At 38.2% G+C, this 27,985-nt stretch overlaps 1 protein-coding gene across 7 annotated transcripts in view; it reads left to right on the top strand.

The window, feature by feature from the left end:
- The window catches only part of dgkh (diacylglycerol kinase, eta), a 103,743-nt gene extending 76,151 nt beyond the window's left edge, over positions 1–27,592 (top strand). For 4 of the 7 annotated variants that reach the window (XM_028436027.1, XM_028436033.1, XM_028436031.1 and 1 more), the window contains 21 exons: positions 1–147; positions 1,316–1,424; positions 1,494–1,715; positions 3,856–3,950; positions 4,882–4,981; positions 5,172–5,460; positions 6,412–6,543; positions 7,462–7,596; positions 9,098–9,215; positions 9,312–9,422; positions 10,178–10,274; positions 10,360–10,467; positions 11,413–11,526; positions 11,619–11,753; positions 12,848–13,008; positions 13,085–13,190; positions 14,541–14,633; positions 15,576–15,695; positions 16,037–16,136; positions 19,248–19,378; positions 26,605–27,592. The exon at positions 1–147 is cut by the window's left edge and continues 16 nt beyond it. In XM_028436027.1, the coding sequence (XP_028291828.1) occupies positions 1–147; positions 1,316–1,424; positions 1,494–1,715; positions 3,856–3,950; positions 4,882–4,981; positions 5,172–5,460; positions 6,412–6,543; positions 7,462–7,596; positions 9,098–9,215; positions 9,312–9,422; positions 10,178–10,274; positions 10,360–10,467; positions 11,413–11,526; positions 11,619–11,753; positions 12,848–13,008; positions 13,085–13,190; positions 14,541–14,633; positions 15,576–15,695; positions 16,037–16,136; positions 19,248–19,378; positions 26,605–26,691 (2,710 nt within the window). In that variant the 3' untranslated portion in view covers positions 26,692–27,592. The remainder of the gene's footprint in view (positions 148–1,315; positions 1,425–1,493; positions 1,716–3,855; positions 3,951–4,881; positions 4,982–5,171; positions 5,461–6,411; positions 6,544–7,461; positions 7,597–9,097; positions 9,216–9,311; positions 9,423–10,177; positions 10,275–10,359; positions 10,468–11,412; positions 11,527–11,618; positions 11,754–12,847; positions 13,009–13,084; positions 13,191–14,540; positions 14,634–15,575; positions 15,696–16,036; positions 16,137–19,247; positions 19,379–26,604) is intronic. The other 3 variants (XR_003672647.1, XM_028436028.1, XM_028436029.1) reach the window with 3 other exon arrangements.
- Positions 27,593–27,985: the final 393 nt, after the last annotated feature.

Below are 27,985 nucleotides of genomic sequence, written 5' to 3'. Positions count from 1 at the left end.
CTGCCCTCCATCGTGTGCAAGCCCCCTCCTCGTCTTTGTCAACTCTAAAAGCGGTGACAACCAGGGAGTAAAGTTCCTTCGACGTTTCAAGCAGCTCCTCAATCCGGCTCAGGTTTTTGACCTGGTGAACGGAGGACCGCACCTCGGGTGAGCAGCAGGCCCTTCAAACCCCATGTTTGGAGATCAGCAGATTTTCAAAATAAGACAAGATGTATGAGAAAAAATAAATAGAGCCAGGCTTTTTAGTACGAGGTCATATAGTCCAAGTGTGACCGAGCATTTTTACATTCTTACTGTAAAATGTCAACTTTTTTTATTATATTTTCTTATTTCTACTATTTTTTTGTTTTGTTTATTATTTGAATATATTTTATTTTATTGTTGCTGTTTGTCTTTTTTTTTATGTGCGATTTAAAACACTTCGACTGACTTGTTGTTGAATTGTGCCATACAGATAAACTTGCCTTAAAGGGATATTCGCCACTGTTTTTACAAGTTTGGCCTAACATCTTTGAAAAACATCTATGCCTAACAATACACATTATTATGCACCATATTAATTTTTCTTGCCTTTTAAAAATGAGATGTTCCTCCATCTAGAAATGATGTCACACGGCCAAACTGCTTGTAAACTCCTATCATTTAGGCAGATTTTTTGGTCAAAATGGCAAATTGTGCTGCTTTTGTTTGCTGTAAAAACCTGGAAAAGTTAAAGATGCCAATGTAAACCTCTTTAGTTTTCCGAAAGAAGATAAAAACAGTGACCGCAAGGCATGGTTTTGTAGTAGACAATGAAGCAGAGAAGAAGAGCTCTCCTAAGGAACTTCTCTTTTCTCTTAAACAGGGCGCGGCTGACACCCTGATGGCTGAAGTTAGCGAGTAATCACGGACTGTTGAAGACACACTAATCCTGAGGATAGAAGTCCTCTTGGGTGGGAGTCCTTCAAAAGTCTGTCATTTACTTTTGATTATTTGGAGCAACCAAAAGCAGCACACATTGGCATTTTGATGGAAAAAGCTGCTAAATTATCTAAAAAGCAGCCTGAATGTTTCACTCCAATAGAAAACAATGGGATGTTTACAGGCAGTGGGGTCATGTGATATAATCAATCACATGATTTCAAGACATCAAAAAACAGGCTCTAAAACTATAAAGTAGTCCCATTTTTAAAATGAATGTAGTGCATAATAATGCATTTTGTTAAGCATAGATTACATTTGAAAGATTTTAGGGCAAACTTGTAAAATCAGTGGAAGATCCCTTTAACTAGAAAAGTTGGTTAAATCTCAACCCTCTGTGTTTTCCATCTGTCAGTCTGCGTCTATTCCAGAAGTTTGATAACTTTCGGATTCTTGTGTGTGGCGGCGACGGCAGTGTTGGGTGGGTGCTGTCGGAGATCGACAAACTCAATCTGCACAAACAGGTAGCTCACTGAGATGACTGTTAGCATCAGCATTAGCCTGATGTTCATCCCTCTCTGTGTACCTCCCAGTGCCAGCTTGGCGTGCTGCCTTTGGGGACGGGTAATGACCTGGCCCGTGTTCTCGGTTGGGGACCGTCGTGTGACGACGACACGCAGCTGCCTCAGATCCTGGAGAAGCTGGAGAGAGCCAGCACCAAGATGCTGGACCGCTGGAGCATCATGACCTACGAGATAAAGATCCCACCAAAACTCAGCTGCCCGACCACGCCTGAGGTCTTTGACAATTGCCAGGTACTTTCTCGAGCACTGGTTAGCATTGATTCCCAACCAGGGGTACGTGTAGTCCTACCAAGATTCATCAACCTCTAGCCTTTCCCATCATCAAACAGGAGATCAGATCAATTTATTAGATTAAAGTGTCTTATCGAACTGATGAAAATCAAAGGAATATGCTGTTTCTGGTGTCTTTCATAACTTTTATTTACAAACTGTGAGGGAAGCCTGTGGTGGTGCTGTTGGTTGACCCAGAGGTAGCAGGCAGGAGCAGTGTTTGTGAAAATAATCCATGTTACCTCATTCAGTGCCAGCCAATTTCAGAATTTCTACCCCCCTCAGTTCTAGCCATTTTTGAGCATTTTGACTAATTTTTAAAGACCCAGAATATTTTGTATACTATGACAATCTGAATTCTGACACCAGATTCTGAAAGATTAAAGTCTGTAATTTCATCATAAAAATAATTTAGTTTCTAGCTTGTTTCGTTATTCTGTAATCCAAAATTTTTTTGTTTTTGCTTTAGGGACACCTCAACATTGGTTTCCTTCTATAAAACTACAAAAAAAACACTGAGACCGGGCTTTTGATGGCAAAATTATTATTATTTTGCTATTTGGGTCAGAGTTCAATGGATTTCTTACTGTATTTTGGCCATCCTCCAAGTCTCTTCCCTGTCAGTCTACACACGCAACTTCCTTCTCATCCCGGACATGCCGAGTGTCACCGCTTGCCCCATTTTTTGATCGTTTTCTCTCACCATCGCCACACTCTCAATAGTCCACTTAGTTACACACATGCTCTGGTCGAGTGTGCGCTGCTGTGAGCTTCTGGGAACTTCAGCATCAACTCTCTCGGGTGATCTCTCATCCAAAGGTGCACTGCTACCACCTACATGTCACCAATTATTTTGCTATCTGGGTCATTGACGTAATATTACGTCTTTGGCACTGAGCGTTTGGATTTGAAATGACGTAATATTACGTCAGTGGCACCGAATGAGTTAAAAAACACAAGAACACAAGAGTTAACCAAACAAGAATCACAACAACTCCAAACTAAATACTACACAAGTAAATAAACTCAAAGAGGCTCTACACAGGTAGCCTGGAATCCATCCTAATCTCCTTGTATTATACAATGTTTAATACAGGCGATTACTCTGGAAGCGCTCACAAGTCGTTTGGGTTTTGGGGGTTTGGGCGGGGCTGGACAAAAACACGCAGAGTAACCGATCAACCTAAGTCAAGTGACGTTGATCTTTTTCCCTATATGGAGCCGGCAGATGAAAATGGCCTGCAGTACGGTACAGACTTACAGTTTTAAAGCCTCTTCTTGTTGTGGTTTCAAGATACAACGTTCTTTCTGTATGGCTCTGATTGGCTCGGTTTCTTTTGGGCTGAGGAAGTGAGCAGAAACAGCCGATTTACCATACCCATGTTCTTACAAGACGTGAGGAAATGAGTGTGGCTTATCACCAGGCTACCACACGGGAGTAAAAAAATAACATATGACAGATCCTTACACAAACTAGCTCGGTGAAATTTGATGCGGTGAAGGTCAGGTTTGATCATCAGAGGATTCTGTCCCTGTTGTTTGCAGACAATGTTGGTAATTGACTGACAAGGACATGGATCAGTGCCTCCAAGTCAGAAGCCATGGTTCTCAATCAGGATGGATTGCAAACTCCATGTCCTGACATAAGGCTTGCCTCCAGTGGAAGAGTTTGTTGTTTGTTGTTTATGAGTGAGAGTAGAATGGAGTGAAATATTGAATAGTGGTTTGGTTGTGGTCTACAGTAATGAGGACACTTAACCAGTCTGTTGTGGTGAAGAGAGAGATAAACCAGAAGACAAAGCTCTCTGTTAAGTGGTCCATCTACCTTCCTGTCCTCACATACTGTACAGTCATGATGGGTAATGAAAGAACGACAGAACGAGATTGTATGATGCGAGCGGCTGAAATGAGTTTTCTCAGCAGGGCGGCTGTGCTCAGCCTTAGAGATAGATTGAGAAGCTCGGACTTCTCCAAGCAGAGCAGCTGCTTGTTCACAATGAAGAGAGCCAGTTGATTAACACAATCTGTGTACACGTTGTTTCCTAAATTTTATAACTCTGTGATTTGTTGTTAATTTGATTTGTCTTCATCTTCTCTGCAGTTTCTTCACATTTCAACCTACGAGGACTCGGTTGCTGCTCACCTCACAAAGATCCTCAACTCAGAGCAGCACTCTGTGGTTATATCCTCTGCCAAGTGAGTGTTTACACACATTCACACACTCATAAACACTGTACACTGAACCATCACTGCAGCTAAAAATGCATCAGTGCTATAATGGAGGAAAACCTTGTTCCAGTTTTATCAAACCATTGCATGTTTTATATACATGTATTTCTCAGCACGGTTGTCATAATACACAAGAAATATAAAATATTTCTGTACACTGGTACAGGTATACAAATTAAATTCAAAGATGATGGTTCACTAAGCTAATAAAATCTAAGCACCTTTAAATACGGTTGGTTGATTTGGTCAGTTGGTGTGTCATTTGGTTGGTTGGTTGGTTGGTTGGTTGATTTGGTGGGTTTGTTGGTTGGTTGGTGGTTTGTTGGGTTTGTTGGGTTGGTTGATTGATTGATTGATTTGGTCAATTGGTTGGTTGGATGGTGGGCTGGTTGGTTGGTTGATTGGTTTGATGTTTTGGTTGGTTGGTGGGCTGGTTTGTTGGTTGGTTGGTTGTTTGGTTTGATGTTTTGGTTGGTTGGTTGGTTTGATGTTTTGGTTGGTTGGTTGTTTGGTTTGATATTTTGGTTGGTTGTTTGGTTGGTTTCTTGGTTTGGTGAGTCGGTTGGTTCAATGGTTGTACTAGAATTTAAATTTAAAATTGAAGTTGAAAGCGAGCATTGCTCCTTAGCAACAATTAGGACAAGACAATTTATCAAACTTATATTCTAAATGGAATCATTTCAAATGCTAAAAATCAAGATGTGAAGTCACATGATTTCAAGCAGCAGCTGAACACATAATAAGTATGACTATATTTCACTATCATTGAACACATAAAGAGGACAAACATTATGATAAAAACTGACACTTCCCGTGCTGCCTAATGTATGACTTTTAAAAGTGAGGTCGATCTCATAATGATGGAGCATCTGATGTTTGTTTCCTGTTCTTCACTCAGGATCCTTTGTGAGACGGTGAAGGACTTTGTTGCCAAAGTGGGAAAAGCGTATGAAAAGTTCTCAGAGAACGTGGAGGAGTGCAACAGCATGTCCCTAAAAGTGAGGCTTGACTCTTCTCCTCCTTTCTATCAGCCCTTTAACTTGGTTTTCATTGAATTTTGATTATATCTTGTCGTATATGTTACTTATTACTATTTATGTAATTGATTTTGCTTAATTAATCCAGCCACATAATTGATCCCTCCTATTTATAGATGTCTAATGTGATTTATTTCTCTCTATCGTTCAGTGTTCGGTGTTGAACGATAAACTGGACTCGCTGCTGCAGACTCTGAACACAGAATGTCAGGCTTTGCCGTCGCTTCCTCACGCCACGCCTCCCATCGTGGAGGAGGAGCAGGAGGACGAGGAAGACGAAGTGGAGGAGGAGAGTGAGGAGAGCCTGACGGAGCTGAAGGAGAAGCTGGAGGAGGAGGAGACGGAGAAACACCCGCTGTTCAAAAGCAGAGAGCAGCTGATGCTTCGAGCCAACAGTCTGAAGAAAGCTGTGAGACAGATCATAGAGCAGGCTGAGAGAGGTACCATCAATAAAATAAAATGTAATTCCATTGAAAATTATATTTAAAAATGTATGAAATTAAATTAAAAATAATTCAATTAGAATTATTTTAAGTAAATTTAGATTCATTACTTTAACAACTGCATAAAAAGACGAACAGAGGCAATGTGATCAGACTACAAACAATCTGTATGTATTGAATTAAATAATCAACTCGTTACTGAAAGTAAAAAAAAGTTTTACATTTTTTGTTTTTCAATTTAATGAAATTTTAAAAACAACCATAATTTGGCTTTGGTATATTATATGTAGTTAATATATAATATTAACGTTTAAAAGGTTGTTCTAATTTTATTTTATTTAATTCCTTTTTCAAACAATCTACTTGTATGTCATTATTTGCTTGAAAAATAATCTTATTAGATATTCTTATAATCTAATTTTGTATTTTTTTAGTTGTCTGTTATGTTTTGTGTGCATTTTCTTTGTCACATTGTGTTTTTGAAGTGATTTTTGCGTATTTTTGTTGTAATTTTTGTGTTTTTTGTTGTCATTTTGTTTTTTTTTACCTTGTCTGCATATGCTATCAAAGATTACCAAACACTATGTGTCAAACAAAAAGAACATATACATTTATTTTATTGCATAGTTGTGACCATCAACAGCCCTCCCTAAGGAAGGGTAAGAAAAACTTTAAAAAGAGAGGGCAGTGTAAAAGTAACCTTTTGCATCATTTATTTCAAGTTTACATATAATAATAATTTCCTTGTTTTCTCTTTAAGACCTTTCTTTGTGTTTCAAACTTGGTCAGAACATACAAAAATAATTATAAATACTAGAGAAGAAGGACAGTTAAATCAAAATATCCTAACTAGAGCCTGATGAAGTGTGTAAAACATGATAAATTATGATAAATTGTGTATGAAAACCAGTTGAAAGTGTGTGATGGTCTCCTTTTCTCTGTGCCCAGTGGTGGACGAGCAGAACGCTCACTCAGACGACGCCGATCCTCCCTCTCCGCTAGAGTTCAGGAAGGACAGCGAGGAGGAAAACCGGGACAGTGAGAAGGACGAGGACACCAAGGAGCTGGAAGCTGTGTCCTGTAAGTCCTGTAGGTCCTGTAGGTCCTGTAGGTCCTCAAACATCTCAAACATCTCCTATCATCCCCACACAGACTAACTCAAAGAAGCAGATGGAAAAGAAAAAGTGCTGCTAACGCAAACCTTGTTTACGGTTTAGAAATAAGATACATGTAGGGCATTGTTTTTCAACCTTATGGTCACCTGGAATTTAAATGGGGTCACCTGAAATGTCTAGTAATATATAAAAAAAAAATTACTGATTAAAAATACACTTATTAAATTCTTATTATTAAACATATATATATATATATATATATATATATATATATATATATATATATATATATATATATATATATTATATTTGGATCTACTAATCTACATATTGAATTAATATAAATTATTTGAGCGCTACAACTTAACTATTGTTGTAATTAGCACTATATTAATAAAGTTTAAGTTAATTTAATCATTTTTAAGTTGTTTTTATACTTACAAAACAACACACAATTTTAAACAACTGTTTTCTATACTTTCACTTTCTCAAATATAAATCTAGTTCAAATAAAATGCAGTGTAAAAATATTTGCACCATATAACTATCCAAAAAATGGTTGGGATTATTATTATTATTATTATTATTATTATTATTATTATTATTATTATTATTATTATTATTATTAGTGAAACACAAGTGATGGTGATGATGTACTCCAGTGGTGTTTTAAATTAACTGGTGATCATTATAACTGGTGACAATTCTGAGCGTTAGTGGGTTGTGTTTGTATGGCAGTCAATAGCTAAAATGGAAGCTCAATATATCATGATTAAAATAAAAAAGACACTCTTTTAAGGTTCCTGAGCTGACTGCATGTGACCCCAGTAGTAATTTAGCACCTGGATCTTTGGTGTGAAGTGTGTCTTCTGTGTGTTTTCAGCCGTCAGGAGCCCGTGCTCTCCGACAGAGCATAGAGTGAGTCGGAGCACGCAGTCGTTCGGTCCGTTCACCATCACACCCTTCACTACCAGCAAGGAGAACCTCCCCGTGCTCAACACACGCATCATCTGCCCCGGTAAACACACACACGATAAGTGCTTTAAGGAGATTTTAAAAATTGCGATAAAATTATTACACCTCAATCTCACCTAAAAATTGCTGAGAAAAACCCTCAATTTGAGGTATTTTCATTCATATTGATTACATTATTGTGGCAGATCAAATGACTGATATATAACAAGTGGCCTTATGAAGTAATTTGTTGTTTTAACAGATTTGTAGCCATTTACATTCTTCTGTATGTGAGACTAGTCCTCATGGACTTAATACTTTTGGCTCTGAACCCTGTCTTTGGAAAGATGGCGTGCAGCTAGCACTGTCCAAGTGTCCGCGCTAGTTGTCCATGCTAGCTGTCCGTGCTAGCTGCTACATGTTTTGCATTGAGGTGGTAGCAGGGGCTGCAAAAGCTCTGGTGATCGTCAAACTCTTTCTTGCACAATTTGCAGACAACTGAGCTTTAGTTTTTCCATCCTGTGTTTTTATGAGACAAAACACCAATGAAGCTGAGATGCTCGGTATTCTCCATCTTATAATGTAGTCTGTGCACCAGTTTTATGGGTATACCAGGAACTTTTGAAATGAGGAAGCTTCCACGCTGTTTGGAATGCAAAAAAAAGTGATTAACGGCATTTTTTTTTGTGTGTTATTTTTCCTTTAATTATTTAATCGCAATTAAGGAGTTAAAGTGACAGTCCTAATTAGGGATATAACGATTAATCGTAAGGCAGTTAAAAATTGACTCATAGGTGTCACGGTTGATATCAATTTTCTGAAAATTTAATCGCAGTACTTTTTTAAACAGATATATATTTATCCTTCTCTTGTCCAAATGCTGATGCGGCAGCCGGAATTTGCTACTACTTTCTTTCTGGCCGCCTTCTACTCTTAAATATGTTCATAAATGATTCCTTACCCCTTTAGCACCGAAAGAATATCTGTAATATTACGTGAATATCTGTAAAAGTCACGTTTTTCTATTAGCTCTGTCTGCTAGCATCTCTTCTTTACTGCACATAATATCTGCATGGCAACCGACCACTGGGTTACCAGTGCCCTCTGCTGGTCCAAGCAAATATCTGCCGTAAATACAGGGCAATTACTTTTTTTTTTTTTTAAAGTCCAATTGTTAAGGCACAAAAAACATTTTCAGTTGCACTTTTAAAAAGAAAAAGAACTATTATGCAGTTTTGCATTGTTTATTATAGAACCAGAATTTAAATTAATAGGCTTCTTCTTCATTTGTATTATTCCTTTATTTATTTCATTCAAAATTAAGTTTAATTGCATTGTTTTGAATAGTTTATCAAGGGATTATTTTTGACAATGAAAAATAATAGGAAAATAGCACAGTATTCTAGTTTTTTCCCCCAGTCCCATTTTGTAAAATAAATCGTGAGAGAATCGTTTCGTGAACCCAGTATCGTGAATCGAATCGTATCGGGAGTTGAGTGAATCGTTACATCCCTAGCCCTAATACAATATACATATACTGCATATGCATCTGTGTGTGTGTGCAGGACTGCGTGCAGGTCTGGCTGCCTCCATCGCTGGCAGCTCCATCATCAGTAAAATGCTTCTGGCCAACATCGACCCTTTTGGTGCGACGCCTTTTATCGACCCGGACCTCGACTCGCTGTGAGAGCCGCTGTTTTCTTATCGTCTTTCCCGCTCTGTCAGTGTCCTGCGTGTACTAACTCTGCCTCCTGTCAATATGTGTGTGTCTGGATCCAGAGAGGGATACATGGAGAAGTGCGTCATGAACAACTACTTCGGCATCGGCCTGGACGCTAAAATATCTTTGGAGTTTAACAACAAGCGAGAGGAGCATCCGGAGAAATGCAGGTGAAGGTCTGATGTTGCTGTGAAATCTGTGACCTGTCAGATTCTGAGACCACTGGGATAAACTTTCACAATATTTGGAGAGAAGTTATCAACAATACTGTAAAATACTAGGTTACGCTTTAGACTGCTTTAATGTAGAATGTGTGGTTCATATTATTATTTGGCTTTTGCCTGAATATGTCATGTAATAAACAAAACATATGATCTGTTAAAGTTTTTTTGTTTTTTTTATTACAACTTTTTTCAGGAAATGTTTGTTCTCCTTATGAGTTCTTTCACATCAAAGCGATTTGCAGACACCTCTGAGGAAGACTGGCATTTCAGAGTTGAAATATATCAGGAAATCTAAAAAACTAACTAAAAAACAAACTGACAAATTAACTAAAAAACAAACTAACTAAAAACTAAGTAACTAAAAAAACAAACTAACAAACTAAAAAAACAAAAAAAAACTAACTAACCAACCAACTGCCTAAAAAACAAACTAAAAAACAAACTAACTAACTTAAAAAAGATAATTAACTAACTAACTAATCACTATATCCATTATGATGGATAATTAGGCAAGAGGTAGCTGGCTCAGGCCATTTTCCAATTTCAAAATAAAAGCTTTGAAAAACATATTTTTTTACCATCTGACCCACATCCTGATGTTAGTTTGGAGACTAAGAAACAAGTCCAATGAGAAACCCAGTCTAATCTGCTCTGAAGTGAAATATGACGTGACACATGATTTACAATATAGTTTCCTGCAGGAGTCGAACCAAGAACATGATGTGGTACGGTGTTCTGGGCACGAAGGAGCTTCTTCAAAGAACCTACAAGAACCTGGAGCAGAAGGTCCAGTTAGAGGTGAGAAATTAACAACAGAAAAAAGACATAAACGTGTGGGAGAAAAAACAGCGTGTCATGTGATGATGTGATTGTGTCGTCCCAGTGTGACGGTCAGTACATCCCTCTGCCCAGCCTTCAGGGCATCGCTGTGCTCAACATTCCCAGCTACGCCGGGGGCACCAACTTCTGGGGCGGAACCAAGGAAGACGATGTGAGTACAATTACCTGCTCTACTTTTATCACATGTGATTCTAATCCATTGGAGAAGATCATAATATCCACCATTATTGGTAATGGCTGATGACATTTCTCATGTCGGCTTTGATTTAAAGACACCATTAAAAAAAGAAAAAAAGAAATTAAATAAATAAATTAAAGTAAAATAAAATAAAATATTAGAAAAAGTAAATAAAGTAAGTAAAATAAACAACCATAAATCAGAGGATGGAAACTGCCTGCCAGGGGGAATAATGTGGCCTTTGGTATGATTTGGCCCCCAGCATAAACATGCTAAAAGGACAAAATACACAAAACAACAGCAAAAATACACAAAATAATACCCCCAAAACACACAAAACGGCTAAAAAACTTACAAAATAACGCAACAATTTCCAAAACAATACTCAAAATACACAAAACAACTCCAAAACATACAAAATGACATATAAATACACAAAAAACATACAAAACAATGCTAAAACATACAAACGTACAGGAAAACACACAAGAGTATAACAAAAATACACAAAACAACTACAAGAATATCAGAAAACAAGAGCATTTAGCCAAAGCCAAATATTCTCTTTGCCAGATATTGGCAGTTATATGGATCAGTGATTTTTCACACTTTATTGTAAGACATTTCTAGCACATGGCTGTGCTGTTATATGATCAAAATGCGCAAAGTCTCCAGCAGGAGGTGTTGTAGAACCACCTCAAAGAGCTGAACATAGGGATTTATATCTATTTTCAGACTGATCCAGAATTATTATAGTACTCCGGATCATCCTCAAAACGTAATCACTTGTTCCGTATCCCTTTTTGGATATTTCCTGAAAATGTCCTGACCTCAGATAGTTGTGTTGCTCATATTGGTGCTAGGCGTCCATCCTGTGGATTTGTGTATCATTTTGAACCGTCTTCTTTCATCGTGCAGATATTCTGTGCTCCATCGTTTGATGATAAGATCCTGGAGGTGGTGGCAGTGTTTGGCAGCATGCAGATGGCCGTGTCCCGGGTCATCAAACTGCAACATCACCGCATTGCACAGGTAAGGAAACACACACACACACAGTACAAAGTGCACCTGAGTGTGTGTGTGTGTGTGTGTGTGTGTCTGACCACTGCATGTGCCTGATTCAGTGCCGGACGGTGAAGATCACTATCCTGGGAGACGAAGGCGTTCCCATTCAGGTGGACGGTGAGGCGTGGATTCAGCCACCCGGCGTCATCAAGATCCAACACAAGAACCGAGCGCAGATGCTCACCAGAGACCGGGTGAGGAAGGAGATCAGACAAAGATCCTTCTTAACCATGCGGCCCACGAAGTAAACGCACAAAATGACTCCAAAATAAACAAAAATAAACAAAGAAATCACAAAAATACATTGGTGGCGGATGCATTGGGTTTGAGGAAAGTTCACATTGCGGCTTAACTTTAGACACATTGATATATATCTATCAGTAGACTGGCACAGACTGGACCCACCCTCACTCTCTCTCTCTTGTTCTCCTTCCCCATCACCAGGGTGTAACATAAAAATAAAAATTAAAAAATCATAAGAGTATCCAAAAAGGTTACTTTTACACTGCCATCTCTTTTTATATCTTTCCCTCTAATAAAGTTTAGCGTACCCTTCCTGAGGGAGGGCTGTTGATGGTCACAACTAACCAATAAAATAAATGTATATGTTTGTTCATTGTTTTACACATAGTGTTATTCTTTGATAGCATATGCAGACGAGGTAAAAAAAAAAGAGATAAAAAAATATACAAAATAAGAACAAAAATGACTACTAAAACATAATGACAACAAAAATGCACAAAATATCTCACAAAACATAACAGACAACTACAAAAATTAAAAGAATTGATAAAAAAAACAACAACAACAAACAAAAAATGTCAAGAAAATTTCACAAAATGAAATTAGAACAAAAATCACTTCAAAACCATATGACAACAAAAATGCAGAAAATCGCTTACAAAATACAACAAACTACAAAAATACAAAGAATTACTAAAAAAAAAAAAATCTACAAAAATTCACAAAATGACAGGATATATATACAAAATTAAAACAAAAATACACAAAATTGACATCAAAACATAATATGACAAAAAATGCACAAAATCTCTCACAAAATACAACAGACAACTACAAAAATACAAAGAATTACTGAAAAAAAAACACAACAAACAAAAAATGTCAAGAAAAAATCACAAAATGACAATAAAATATATAAAACGACTTCAAAAGCACACTAAATGACGAGAAAAAAATAAATAAAAAACAACAAAAAGCGCACACACAAAACGACAGAAAACCTATTTGTTAAAACTTGTCCTTGGTTTTCTCTCACACTGACCAGGCTTTTGAGAACACGCTGAAATCATGGGAGGACAAGCTGAAGTACGATAAGCCCCCGCTACGTCCTCACCTCTACCCTCAGCAGTCCGTAGATCTGGCCTCAGAGGAAGAAGCCGCTGTTGTTCAAACATGTGCCCGAGCTTCAGAGGAGCTCATCACCAGGTAAACAGACACACATACACACACACACACACACGCTCACAGAAAAGCTGTTTAACCCCTTCCTCTCCTGTCTCAGGATCTGTGAGGCTGCAAAGACCAATGGGATGCTGGAGCAGGAGCTAGCTCACGCTGTCAACGCTGCGTCGCACGCCATCAACAAAACACACCCCAAGTTCCCAGAGGTACCAACCGCACACACATCAACACACTGCTTTGACCAACAGTTTTTATTGGTTTTATTCATCAATATGAATCCAAACAAAAAACAAATCCTCCAAGAAGGCGCATTAACATGCAGCTGATTAACGAGAAAGATGAGAAAAGCTTCTCTTCTACATCTTTCAAGAGTTTATATGTCAGTCTGTGCAGTGGCTGTTTCATATTCCATGCAAACTTTGTGACCATTCCCACATATTTCAATTACTTAGGCTACGTTCAGACACTCAATGTAATACAAGGGGTGCAGTTAGAGGAGACTGCTCAATCCCAGTGAGCACATTTGGCCAGTTGTTATTTGCATTTCAAGCTGCCCAATACTGAAATGTATTACCTATAAATATTAGGGACACCCCCACATATAATTCATTTAAAATCCAGCTAAGAAAATGGATTTTGACTATAATCAGATCTGCAATCATCAGCCCTGATGATCAGGAGTCCTCTCGCATTTTAATTTCTTTTTATATTTAAAAATATGTACTGAACAATCTGATGAAACTGAATTATACATTTTTAGGAAGGACAATTATAAAGTTTTATGAATGTTTTTATTTTTTTAGAATGTGACATTTGTTTATTGTAATATTGTTGATAGATTTAATACACAGGGTGGCTTTTAACAGCTGTCCAGGGACAGCAGATGAAAAATAGCTATTAGACTAACTCTGCTACATTTACTGTAATGTTGATGAATTTATGTTTTCCTGGTCAAATAAACAAACAAAAAAATCAGGTCTAAATGCACGATTCAGATTTTTCATAGAAATCTTATTATTAGACATTGAATGTGACCTCTACCAGTTTAGAGTATAAAGTAAAGTGGACCCTGACGTGGCCCCCTCTGGTCCTGTAATATGTGACCACCATTAAAGTGAATATGGAGGTATCTCGTCTCTGCGTGTGTGTGGTGAATATTTATATTTTAAAATATTTATTAATTTTAAGTTCACTCTCCATTGACTTTCTACTCCGTCCTCCTCCATGGCTGTTATTTTTCCACCACTCCTCCTAAGAAGAATTGTGGAATTTATCAAATTTAAATAATTTAAAGGTTAATTAATGTGACCTGGTCAGGTTTGGGCTTCGTCCGTCTGTCCGAGTTAAAGGGGACATCTTTTCTCAAAGACTGTTTAAGATAGGATAACCAAATTCAGGGTGTGGCTTCAGGGTATCAATACCTTGATGGAGTTCGAAAATGAGAAGTGCCCAATTATTTTTTCCAGAGTTATTGCCCTTGTTCGGTTTTTTTGGCGGGGGATGATGATGACTATGTCTTTTTGTTTGTAATAGTTCAGTGTAACATTGTTTTCCAGAGTCTGGCAAGGAACACGGCCATAGAGGTGGCGAGTACTGTCAAAGCCCTCCACAATGAGACGGAATCACTGCTGCTGGGCCGAGTCTCTCTGGTAAATACACTGTGAAGTATTTGGCTGTGTTTGAAATGGTCACACTAACATACTATACACTACAAACTCAATGAGTATATACTGTCTTCTATCTACTCTAAGTATGATTAGGATGATGAGCGTTCCCACTGAAGTATACTTCCAAGTTTCCCAAGATGCATTTGGAACCTAAAAGGACTGAATCCCACTGAGGCTAAATATCTCTGTTGATTCTCCACCTTTGAAAGTTCTGAAAACATTTTAAGTGAGAAAGTGACCAAGTAGAATATCAACATGCGCTCATTTGATCGCAGAAACACATTTAATTTGCTCATTTCGGAGATTTTCTGGGACCTTCCATTGTGCATTAGTATGATAATTACAACACAGTATACACATTTCTGTCATGTTGGCGTTACTTTATACTTTTCATTTCATCATCTTTCCCTGGTTAGATGACTGTACTGGTTATAAAACTTACCTAAATTGTTCCAAACATGCTAAATAGAGTCAAATGATCCAATTCATTTATTCATTTTACCCTTCATTGTGCCCACTGACTAAACTTCCGGTTAACTTCAAAACAAGAGCCCTATTTACAAAAGAGTTTAAAAACAAATGGAAGACAAGAAGAGATGCTTTTGTTTTGAAAAGAAAATGTTTGATTTTTAGCTTGAAGCCGGTTCCAGGATGAATTTACATTCCACTCGCTATGCATCATGGGACGGTTGAGTATGACTAGTCTGCCCACCGTGCATACTTAAGAAATGTCCCCATATAGTATACATCCGGGTATTTCTAATCTCAATCTTTTCATACTATCTAATGTTAACGCACTACATACTGATTTTATGAGTAGTACGTTTGTATGACATTTCAAACACAGCCTTATTCTTGTGTTTCTTCTTCTTCTTCTTCTTCTGTTTTTTCCTATAACCCGCTGACTTTGACTCTCTCTCACAGCAGCTGGAGCCTCCAGAGGAGGAGCAGCTCTCTGTGGCTCTGCAGAGCGTGGAGCTGGAACTGGGCAAACTGGGAGAGATTCCCTGGCTCTATCATATCCTGCAACCCAATGACGAAGAGGTAAGACATCACCGACCACACACACACACACACACACACACACACACACACACACAAACACACACACACGGAGAAACAGGTACGGGAAACAGGAAACATGACCATATATTAATCCATAAACAAATATTAGGAAGAAGAATCAAATATGATTTTGTTAATTTGATTTATTTACCTTTTTCTAAGTGAGGATTTCCGGGGGTTGTAACTTGTAGTACAGAGGAACACTGTTAGCCGTGTGCGCTTCTCCCTGCGTGTTTGTGTTGTGTGTAGCATGGCTGCAGCTAAGAGGAGAGCGGAGTAGCTCAATGAAAGGCTATAGGTTAACTGTGCTTATGTACCAGGACCCCTCTCTGGGTTACGGCAAGAGGAACAGTCGCAGCAGCATGTTCCGTATAGTGCCCAAGTTCATGAAGGAGAAGAAGAAGACGAATCCTCAGTCAGGTAGGACTGAGACACACTCAGCTAATGTCAGTCCCATCAGTCCAATCAGAGGGTGAACCCCTAACCATCCACCCAGAAACGCCGAAAACACCTACTACATCAAACCCGGAGAACATGCAAACCCCTCATGTCCCTGTAAAGGTAACACTGACATTTCTACCTGTTAATATTGGTTTTTACATTTAATTAGCTGCAAACAGATAAAAGTCAGGATTTGAAAACCTAATAAAGCTATAAATCAAAATCATATTTGGTTGATTGGTCGATTGAAATTTTCATACCAAAATGAAGTTGAATTGCTATTAAAGTATGAGCACTTAAGGCAGGGGTCTCAGACACATTTTAGTTCAGGGGCCGAAAACGGAGCAGTTTATCTCAAGTGGGCCGAAGATTTTAGGTGGGAAAATTAGTATTTAAATCATTATTGTGCTCTAGTTTGCACTTCCACATATAAATAACTGATAAAATATGTACGACGCTGATAATATCAATAGCAGTTAGTGACATATACTGTATCAGTCCCTGCAGAATCTTTACTTTCAATTCATTTGATTTTGTGACCCATTTTTATGTAACGTGAGGACATTTTGTGGAATAATTTGAAGAAAAGTGCATGTTTTTGGAAAAATTAGAAATAACTAGCATCATGTGATATAAGCATGGGGAAGAAGTGAGTCCTGCTAATATTGTGGAGTTACATTGAATTTGTGTATTTACACAATGATTCATGGCTTCTCTGACTTTTCTGCGAGCCAAATTGGATGCTCTAAATGGCCAGATTCAGCCCCCGGGCCTTGAGTTTGACACGTATGACTTAAGGCATTCAATTTAATTCAATTATTATATTATTTATTGGACTTGTTTATATAACAGTAAATACAACAAATGTATCCCATGGCACATGAGTGGCAGCCGCCTGCCTCCAATGGTTGGAAGTTAGTGGACGGAAAGAGGAGAACAGAACAGGGTGGGGAGAAAGAACATGGAGTATAACCATAACCACAGACCAGGAACCGTCAGCTCCAACGCCAGGACACCTAAAGAAAAGAGGAAAAAGGAAAGGAAGAGAACAAAGAGGAGAACGCACAGACTGCAGATAGAGAAATAAACATGGTTAAAGCATCATCATTTTTTTAAATAGGGAGCTTTTACAAAAGGTGAACCAGAAAAAGTTCCCCGGCAGCTAAACCTAGAGCAGCAGAACTCGGAAAAACCTCAGGATTACCAAAGAGAGCACATTTATTTAGGTTTTTGTAGTGCTTTGCCCCACCTTATTTTTAATAGTGTTTTATGTATTACTACGGACAACACAAGGATGCGTGTTGGAGCTCCTCATTGCATATATGAAGCTGTTATTGTGACGTGACAGAGATCGCTCTGTGATACATGAATAAGTAGAGAGTGGGCTTTATGGGGAACAAGTTTGGGGATTCATCGAAGCCATTTAGTCAAGGAAAATCCACTTGGGGAGTACTTGTTTTGGAGCCAGGCACAGCTAATTGCAACAAACATGTCGGACTAGGTGTTATCCTACAGGCAAGGCAAGGCAAATGTATTTGTATAGCCCATTTCATACACAAGGCAATTCATTTGCCTTTACGTGACTAAAAAGTGCAACAGAAAACATTTAACACTTTCAAAATCAATGTGAACATTAAAATCAGCAATAAAAACATTAAAAATCAGCAATAAAAACATTAAAAATCAGCAGTAAAAACATGAAACCCACAATAATATCCCTCTGTCATACACAGTAGAGTAAAAAAGTGCCACCATGTTTGCTGTGAACTCTGGGCATCACTATTTGACCTGTGTCCATAGATCTAGGAGTGTTGTCTGTGAACTAGTCGTGTTAAATGTATTTAATTATCACCAAAGTATTCCTAAAGAAGTATTTTACATTATCTTCCACATTCACAAGCCAATAGGGAAGGCACCAGTCTACCATTAGGGGAACTTAGGACTAAGGACAATTTAACACATGGACAGGTAGAAGGTGTGGCATCTGTTGGACCAAATGGGTACCATATTGTGACTCCTAACTTATACTTTATAAAGTTAGTACATCCCAAGAGGGTAAAGTGAGCATAATGCAGAGTCATAAAAATGTCCAAAGTGGATTGGACAGAGCTGTAGATGTAGTGTAAATGATTGGCACTGGAGAAACTTTGGATCTACCAGATTGGACAAAGAGGAGTCAATCCAAGAAGGAGAACCTGCTGAACAGTTTTGGGGTTTTGGTCTTCTCCATTGAAAGTAACACTATGATTTTAAGAAACTAACCATCCATCCAAAAATATGATATCGATGCATTCAAACACTGGATTATTTTCCTTTAAAGTCGACATTTGTCTGTTTTTTTTTGCTTATAAGTGGCAAACAGGAGTTGAAAGAGTGTTTATAGTGTCCATTCATTCATTGTTATGTCCATCCATCCACCCAACCACCCACGTGTTTTCAGAGGAAAAAATAGGGTTGGGATGTTTTACGTGTGTGGTTATAAAATCTGTTTAAATATGACACAATGGGAGGAAAACATTCTAAATCGATTTAAAAACACAAGAAAGTGAGAATATATATATATTTATATATATATTTATAAATAAATCACCTCAAAAAATCTAAATCATGATAGACAAGCAAATTACTTTGAAAACATGACAAAAGAAAATTATGTTAAATGATTTTAGAAACATGAAAATCAAGAAAAATGTTCTGACATTTAAAACCAACCAAAATTAAAAAATCCAAATAAAGAATAAAAATCAGTTTGGTTATTAGGACCTTTTTCATTAGCTTTGGCTGGTTTCTGTTTCCCTTCCTTCTTTTATGTCCTAATTTTCCTGTAGCTTTGGTGAATGATGTGCATGCGCTGGGTTGAACTTCCTTCTCATATTTCCTCTTCCCTCGCTGGCTGCTTCCACCGCCTTCGCCTTTTCCATCGTTTCCATCGTTTCCTCTGAACATTTCCCATCAGTGAATGTTTGTGTGAGGGTGTGTGACGTACAGGCACTCTGAGCCACTTCCTCTGCTCTGTGTGTGCGTTTGTGTGTGCGTTTGTGTGTGCGTTTGTGTGTGTGTATGTGTGTGTGTGTGTGTGTGTGTGTGTAGTGGAGCGATGGGGCACAGAGGAGGTGGGCGTGTGGCTGGAGCAGCTCAGTCTAGGAGAATACAGGGAAACCTTCATCCGTCACGACATCCGAGGATCGGAGCTGCTCCACCTGGAGAGACGGGACCTGAAGGTACACCCACATACACCACACACATACACCACACACCTGCACACCAACTTCAAACGGAGAAAACTAAGATCTAATAGCTGAGCTGCTATCAAACCTAGAGATCAAGTACATACAACAACAATGATATGGTGAGGGGGAACCGAGACACAAGGTCAGCGGCAACAGTAATCCTGGGATATGAGAACGGTGCATAAGACCCAGTACCGCCCATAGAAGAGACAGTTTGAGGCCAAGATATAGGTAGAAAGTTTTGCAAAAAAAGTCCTACTGTTCATGCAACTAAACTGAAAAGGTACACCAGAGAAGTAGAGGCCAGGAGAATTAACATGAGGTTCTCTATGGAACCGGGCACTGGTGTTCCCTCAGTGGCAAGGAAATAACGGACTACCACAAGATGATATGGAAAAATACTGAAAAGACATATGGGAGAAGAAAGCACAACATAAGACAGATCCATGATGGCTAGATAGACCTAAGAGCTGACCACAGCCACTTCCCTGAACACGAACCAGCAACTGGACAGCACCGGGTCCTGATATGATCCATACATACTGGCTGTGGAGGCACTCCATGAACTCCTAGAAGCGCAGACCAACCAGGTGCTGAGGGACGGACTCACCCAGAATGACAGACGGGACAGGCACTATCAGCCAATAACCTGTCTCTCCAAAACATTAAAGCTTCTGACAGGAAACATAGTAGCTAAGATAGGTTAGCACGAGTCGATACATAAGTGAGGCACAGAAAGGAATGTGCAGTAACACCAGGGGAGCTAAACACCAGCTACTTGTGGACGGAGCAATCGGCCTAAAGTAAAAAAGACCAATCGGTGCACTGCCTGGATTACCTACAAGAAACCCTACGTCTCATTGCCACACACTTTATACTGGAATGTCTTGATGTGTACAAAATCAAGAAAACACTAACATTCTTAATAAAGAATGTGGAGGACCAACCTAGAGGCCAACTCAAAGCTTACTGGTCAGCCTCAACTGCAGTATATACCAAGAAGACGTACTGTCACCACTGCTGTTCTGCATAGGCCTAGGTCAGATCATCAACAAGACTGGCTATGGATACCTATTCATTCAATTTGAGTCGACCACAGCCAGATACCTACAGTGAATAAGGCAAGTCTTGAGAAGTCAGCTGAAGAAAGTCTAAACCATCAACATGTACTGCCAGTCATCAGATACTCAGGTGGGATTATAGGCTGACAAAGGGAGATTGAAACCACAGATATGATGTCTCACCATGCATGGAGGGTTCCGCCTCAAGCCCAGCGCCATGAGGTGATAGACTAAGGAAAGATGGAGGCCGAAGACGAGTAAGAAACAGAGCCAATATCCAGAATAGAGCATCCAAACTCAAGGAGGACATCAAGAAGAAGCTGCTCAGGTAATTCATCTGACAACCACCAGATGAAGCCATTGTGGTAGAGGAGCAACAATATGAGAGACAAGTCCATATAGAGTCATAGAGGCCAGGCTGTACCACAGCAGTTCAGACCCAGGGAGCTTCTGAGATGCTGCACAAAGTGGCAGGGTGGAAGATGCAGGTGTGGTAGTAGGTAGTGACTCCCAACAGATTCAAGGAACAACATCTAGAGCCTTGATGTTCTTACTCTGAAGCTGAACAGTAGAAAGAAGAATATTTTGGCTCACTAGCGCCCCCTACCTGAGGCAAGAGTCCTGCCTGCCTCACTTTGTGCCTTATTTACTGTTGTTTAATGATTGATCACGTTACACATATACATTATATACATAATTATGGAAAGTCAGGGTGAATAATACAAGTATTTATAAACATTATGTTGGAGACATACAGAGAACCTGCAACTCGCTGTAGCTTTACACCACAATAGTTTGTTAGCGTTTGTTCATTCCAACGTGAGGCACTCGGCTCATTGTGTGTTGATGCTCAATATTTAAACAGGAATTGTAGAATTTTGTTAAGGACAAAAACAATGTTTAAAACTAAATGGACATGGTATGTGTTTACTTTATAATCTGTCATTATTTGTGGTTTTCTTCGATGTTGAGAGGTAAAGTTCTCCGCACACACACACACACACACACACTCTCTCACTCTCTTTCTCTGTCGCTCTCTGTTGACCTGTGTTAGGCCTCCCTGTGTTCCCTCTGATGCTGCACTGCATTGCTCTGCTCGGCTTCTATTGTCCTTTATTGTGTGCTTGGGGTGAAAAATGACCTGCTGCAACTCACTAACTCTGTGTATCTGTTTGAGGGTACACACCCCAGACCTGTACTGTCTAACAACATTTATTTGTATCACTCTTTATCAACAGAATGGAACCAAAGTGCTTGATAATAAAGGGGAATAAACACACAAAAGGGGATAAAAACAACAACATGATAAAAGCATGGAAGAGAAAAGCACTCGTACAAAAAGCAGTAGGTGTATCAGTTCACCTGGTGATCATGATGCATGGTGAACATGACGTCACATGCCACGCAGTGTTTACCGTGTGTTTTCTGAAGCACTTGTTCTGACTTCACACTAGTGATGACAGCAGTGCGTTCCTCTTCAGTTTTTAGAATATCTGTCACAAGATCACATGATCACCAGTCAAACTGTAACACCAACTTATAAGAGCTCTTAATACAATCAAAAATGCAATCTTTTAAAAAGTTCCAGGAGTAGGTCAAGGGGGCATGTTTGAAATATTTTTTTTTGTTCATGATTGTCTGTTGAAAACTCAAAGCAGTTGATTAAAAAACTTGCTCTGAAACTGTTCTTGTCAATGAAGAAGGGTTAGGGTTAGGATTAGGCAGGTAGCTTTCAATACAACAACATTTGTGCAAAATTCTGAGAAACAAATTACATAGCTGTACATATTCAATAAGAGTGACTGCTAAGAATTGTCCACTGGGAGTCGCACTCCTAATAAGAGAAACACAAGACAGACCAACTACACCTAAAACTACAACCAAAGACCAGACCTGAACAGCAGATGGCAGCAAAAACCATATTATTGTCCTTAAAGTATAGCGTTAAATGTATTTTTTTTTTTTTCATTTAATTGATTTTGTTTGTTTATTTTTTTTTTACATTTACAAAGCTCTTTGCCTATCCGTGTTCCTTAACAGCTCGCATTTGTTTTTTTATGCTGGGATGAGTCAGTGCAGGATTTCAACACAGATGTAAAAAAATAAAAATTGTGGTGAAACAGGAGGTAAACTGTTAGTGAGTGAACTGAGTGAAGTTATAAATCAACTGGCTATCATTGGGTGAGTGAGTCTGAATGTTAGCCATGCAGTTGTTCGTAGTAGTCCGTCTCTAGTTACAATGGACACCAGTTTCAGCAAAACACCAATGAAACGCTGACCCGCTCAAAAGTGATCCACACACTTCCTGTAAAAGTAGCATCAAATAACTTCCACATTGCTATGCTGCAGTGGTTTCCACCCCAAAATGTAGAAGTATTCATATAGTGGGAGGAGCTTAAGTAGAGTTGTCAGTTATGTCCAAATGAGTATGTGTTTGAAAGTTGGAGGTTGTACAAAGAGGTGTACATAAATAAATAAATAAATAAATAAATGTGTTTGTTTCATGTACTCATTTTCATATTATTTTTGTTTGGTGTATTTTTCTGTAATTTATAGTTTTTTGGAGTATTTTTCTATCTTTCTGTTGTCTTTTTGTGCATTTTTTGTATACTTATTGTTTTTTGTTGCTATTGTAGTGTGATTCTGGAGTCATTTTGTGTATTTTTGTATCTTTTTTGGTGTAGTTTTGTGCATTTCTGTTGTCATTTTGTGTATTTTTTGCATAATTTAGTTTTGTGTATTTTGAGTTATTTTCATATTTTTGTTGTTGTTTGGTGTATTTTTCTGTAAAATATGTTTTTTGGAGTCATTTTGTGATTTTGGAGCCTTTTGTATATTTTTGTGCATTTCAGTTGTCGTTTTGTGTACTTTTTGTATAAAAATTTAGTTTTTTGTTTTATTTTAATCATTTAGTATATTTTTATTATAAATACCTCATGTGTGTTGAGGGCGTGTGTGTGAGACTCCCTACCTGTCCTCTGTGGGTTCTCTCACACACGCACGCGCATCAGAGAAATTTGCATTTTTTTCCCGTTCACTTTCAACGCAGCCGCGGCCATTGCCCGCCAATTACTTCCCGTACGTTCAGTCTAAACAAACATGAAAATAAAGGTCCAAAATGAGGCATGCACACACTCTATGTGCAAGCCGTTCATAAGGTTTCAGGTCAAACAAACATCACGTCGGTGAGAATTCGCTCCACAAACACACAGACACGCAGACCTTTCTGGCATTATTATAGATAGATGATCAAAACACATCCTTCGGTATTTCATGATGATGAAATAACAATGAAATCCTGATTTACAATCACCACGTTGCTAAACAGCACCCAGCAATACTGAGCAGTACAGTTATATAAGTGTAGTTGAATCAATATGTAATGATCATATGAATAATCTTGTGCAGTGAACCGCTGCCCAATTATTGTACTGGTGTATTATTGTAAACTCTGTAGCTATGGTATTACAGCACAGTATGTACCGGTATTTGCAGTGTGATCTAATAGCAGCTACGATGGCCCATAAACATAAACATCCTCCTTCGTCTAAAGCTTTTGGTTCTGAGCCTGATTTACAAATGTAACCTAACTTCATTTCAAAATCCCAAAGATTAGAATCCTATGAAATATCAGCTGACAGAATCCTGAACAGAAAAGTAGACTAAGCTAAATTTTAACGTTTTTCTATTTATCCAATGCCAACACCAAACCCAAAAAATACCCCTACCCCTAATCACAATCCCAACCATAACCCCTAACTAGAACCCTTCCAAAAATCATAACCCTAATTATGAACCCTTCTATTGTAATAAAATATTTGTTACCTGATGCGTTATTGTTTTATGTTAGTTATTATATTCTGTATATTCTAACCTTTTTTCTAATAAGGGGCTGGGTTTTTGATTTTGTTAATTGAGATGTTGTTCCGTTTCCCTCGGAATGTATTCCTCATGATAAATCGGGGATCACTTTATATTTGACACCTCTCTATGATACACTGTCGGGCCATCAATCTAAATGTGTGCGGTCCTCAAAGTAAAAACACAAAATGACTCCAAAAACACTCAAAGTGACAGAAAAATAAACAAAGTCAAGTAGCGCAACCTTCCGCCATGTTCAGAGGTGCAAAGTCACCAGCAGGTGGTGCTGTAGAACCATTCAAACGTCCACATTATGCTCTAAAACTTGTTCTGGATACGTTATCCACAATATGTGCTTACAGTCCCGTAGCCCTTCAGACATTTAACCTGAAGCTGCGTACCCTCTACCGCTGCACAATGCAGTTTAACCTTAGGGTCGTGACCCCATGGTCGCCTGGAATTAAAATGGGGTCCCCTGAAATGTCAAATAATTCATAATAATAAAAAAATTACGAATAACTTTAGAAAATGTTTTGATTAATAATGTTTTTCAAATTATAACACCACACACAAAACAATCTGAAACAGCTGTATTCTATACTTTCACTCTTTCAAATATAAATCTAGTTAAAATAAAATGCAGTATGAAAATATCTGAGAAGACTAATCTTGTCACTTTGTGCACTAATCCTGGCAACAACGAATATTATCAAAATCTAATTCTAGAAATAAATAAAAAAGAACCTGTAACCATGGGTAGTTAGTGTGTAATTTGTGGCAATGCATGGAGGCTCCTGACTGCTGATGAATTTATATTCCAGTTTTTAATTTTAATTTTTTATTCATTTACCCCCTATGACAATTTGCGTACCCCACTTTGGGAACCTGGGTTTTAGACATTCTCAAATGTCACCAAATTTCATTGAAATCCGTTCATAACTTTTAGAAATATTTGTGCTTCCAGATACTGTGCTTGCAGTACCTTTTGGATCATCTCCAAAATCAAGCTCCTTCTTTCATTTGACATTGTTTATCAGCTCACCAAATTTGATTTAAATCCGTTCAGAACTTTTTGAGAAATACTGCTAACAAGCATCTACGTTAAATGACAGACGGGCAGACGGACAAACGCTAGTGGAAGTATTACCTCGTGGGCAGAGGTAACAAAAACAAAAATACACACAAATGACTCCCAAAATTAGTACAAAAATGGCCGTATACAAAAACATGTGATACACAAAATAACAAAAAATTATAAATGCTGACATGAATGTTGATAATGTGACCCTCGGATGATAAACAACTTTTTCTGTTCCTTCCAATGATAAAAGTTGCCTATCTGACATACGCCATTGCTCGGTTCATCTATTCCCTGTGTATTTATTAGTAGGGATTGTTTTGTGGTTCTCAATCGTCTATTGTTTGGTAGGCGGTGCTTAAATTTCTCCTTTCATTTTTAATAGGTTTCTGCCATGTTATTTATCCTCTGCAGTTTTAAGGATTTAATCAGAGGTGTAAAGAGTATTGATATATTCTACTTCAGTAGAAGTACTGTTGCTTGATCTAAATTGTACTCAAACACAAGTACAAGTAAGTCATACATAAAATATTTAAGTAAAAGTAAAAAGTAGCTCAAAATAAATACTGCTCAAAGTAAAAGTTACTAGTTACTTTCACCCCCCACGTTTAATTTTTAGTAATAAATCTTAGCACGTTTCCCTTTCATACAGTAAACATCTCATGTATAAACTTATAAAGGAAGAGAGGAAATCTTGCACAATTGGAACCTAATTTATTTTCCACAAAGGCATCTGTATGAAATAATATAAAATAATAACCAATGAATTCAATTCAAAATAACGTTGAAAATGATCAGACTCTAAGTATAGCATAGTAATTTAATAACCTCCATTCAATGCTGTTTTAATGCGGTGCGTTACATTTATTCTGATTGGTCGACTGTTATGTGATGCATTTCATTGTTGTCTGATTATTTCATTTTATGCAGTTTTACAATGTCCGTTGATCATTTTAAAACAAAAACATATAGAATTTACTCAGTAACTGTTGAGTGTAGAAATGTAATTAATTACTGCTCATTGCTCATTTTAAAATGTACTTGAGTTCAAGTAAAATTACTGATTTAGAAATAGAATTTGAAAAAAGTACAAGTACCCATAAAAGCAACTCAATTACAGTAACATGAGTATTTGTATTCAGTTACTTTCACCTCTGGATTTAATCTTCACTTTCTCGAACACGTTGTAACCCATGCGTCTGTTTGTCCACTCTCAGGATCTGGGGATATCGAAAGTGGGTCATATGAAGAGAATTCTCCAGGGAAGTAAAGACCTGGCCAAGACCACCATGGTCGACCTCTAACCCCCGAGCGTTTTCAGGCTCCGGCTGAGGGGAAACACCCTCTCCATCCCAACCAACGAACGAGATCAGAAGGTGGCAACGGGACGTAAAGAAAGCTGCTTCTCAGACCCTTTGAGGGATTAAGTTGTGCATTTAGTGCCAAATTATCTTCAAAGAAGAAAGTCCATGATCTACACATACAACTATACAAGCCATTTCTGATCTGATAACCACTCATAGCACATAATCAGGTATGCAAGGCACCGAACATGCCGAACCTTGGACCTTCGTGGATGTGGTTTCTGGGTTGGGTTTGCTTACAAAGACAGTGGAAGATGAAATCCAAAAGCAGTGAGATAGACTGTGGCATGCTCAACTGCATGATTAGCATCTTGATTTGACGTCATTGTGTGCAAAGTTTGAACAAGTGACTTACAGTAAGTATTACCATGCCATTTGTTACTACTGAGGCAAACTGATTTTAGTTCCTGGTTTCTTCTTATTGATTTTTTTTCATTATTATTATTTATTGCATGACAATGACTTGTCAAAGGTTTCTGTAAAGTGCCATATCTTCAGTCGTTGGTTTGAAACGTGCGTTATTGGTCGGACACGTAGCATTTCATTGTTCTGACGATGTGGTCGAGGTTAGTGGATTCAAGCACGTTGTTCTGTGGATGTGAAAGTCAGCACCAAACTGAATGTCTTACGTAAAAAATACAAACTGCTTTTTGGTTCATTTCAGGTGAAAAATAGGTAATTTGTTCTTCATTAGTTTATGTCTGAGATGTGGAAACGGTGCAGCTGAATGTTCTGGTTTTTTTTTTTATTCTTTATTTTTTTTTATTGATTTAGGGTTAGAGGAAATTTTATTAAATAACAGAATTTAAATGTTAACGTTGAACTTAAAGTGTAAGTACACCCCCAGGTTATTGCTGACCTGCCACTAGAGGAAAAAATAAATAAAAAATACATTGATTATGGGCGTGGCTCCTGGCGTAGTTAAAATATGCCCAGTCACAGCAGCCCCGCCCCCACAGCGCTGCACAGCTCCACATAGAGCTGTCAATCAATGCTCACTGAAGGCTGTGAGAGGAGGAAACCTAGTCCCTCCTACCATCTTTTATAGGAGGGGCGGGGCCAACATTGACAGTTAACGATGTCACTAATCTAATCTAGCAAAATTCAATTGCAATAGCTGGCATTTAACCCATAGAGGGCAGTCACTAGCTGTGTTTCCAGTATCCTTGGAAATGTGCAAAATCTAAATACTGTAGCGTAAATTTTAACTGGGAATAGAAACACCAGAATTTTG

The sequence above is a fragment of the Gouania willdenowi genome, chromosome 21 (assembly GCF_900634775.1).
Source record: "Gouania willdenowi chromosome 21, fGouWil2.1, whole genome shotgun sequence".
NCBI lineage: Eukaryota > Metazoa > Chordata > Actinopteri > Blenniiformes > Gobiesocidae > Gouania > Gouania willdenowi.
The sequence above is the reverse complement of the archived record's forward strand: the minus strand, read 5'-3'. Positions and strand labels throughout refer to the sequence as shown.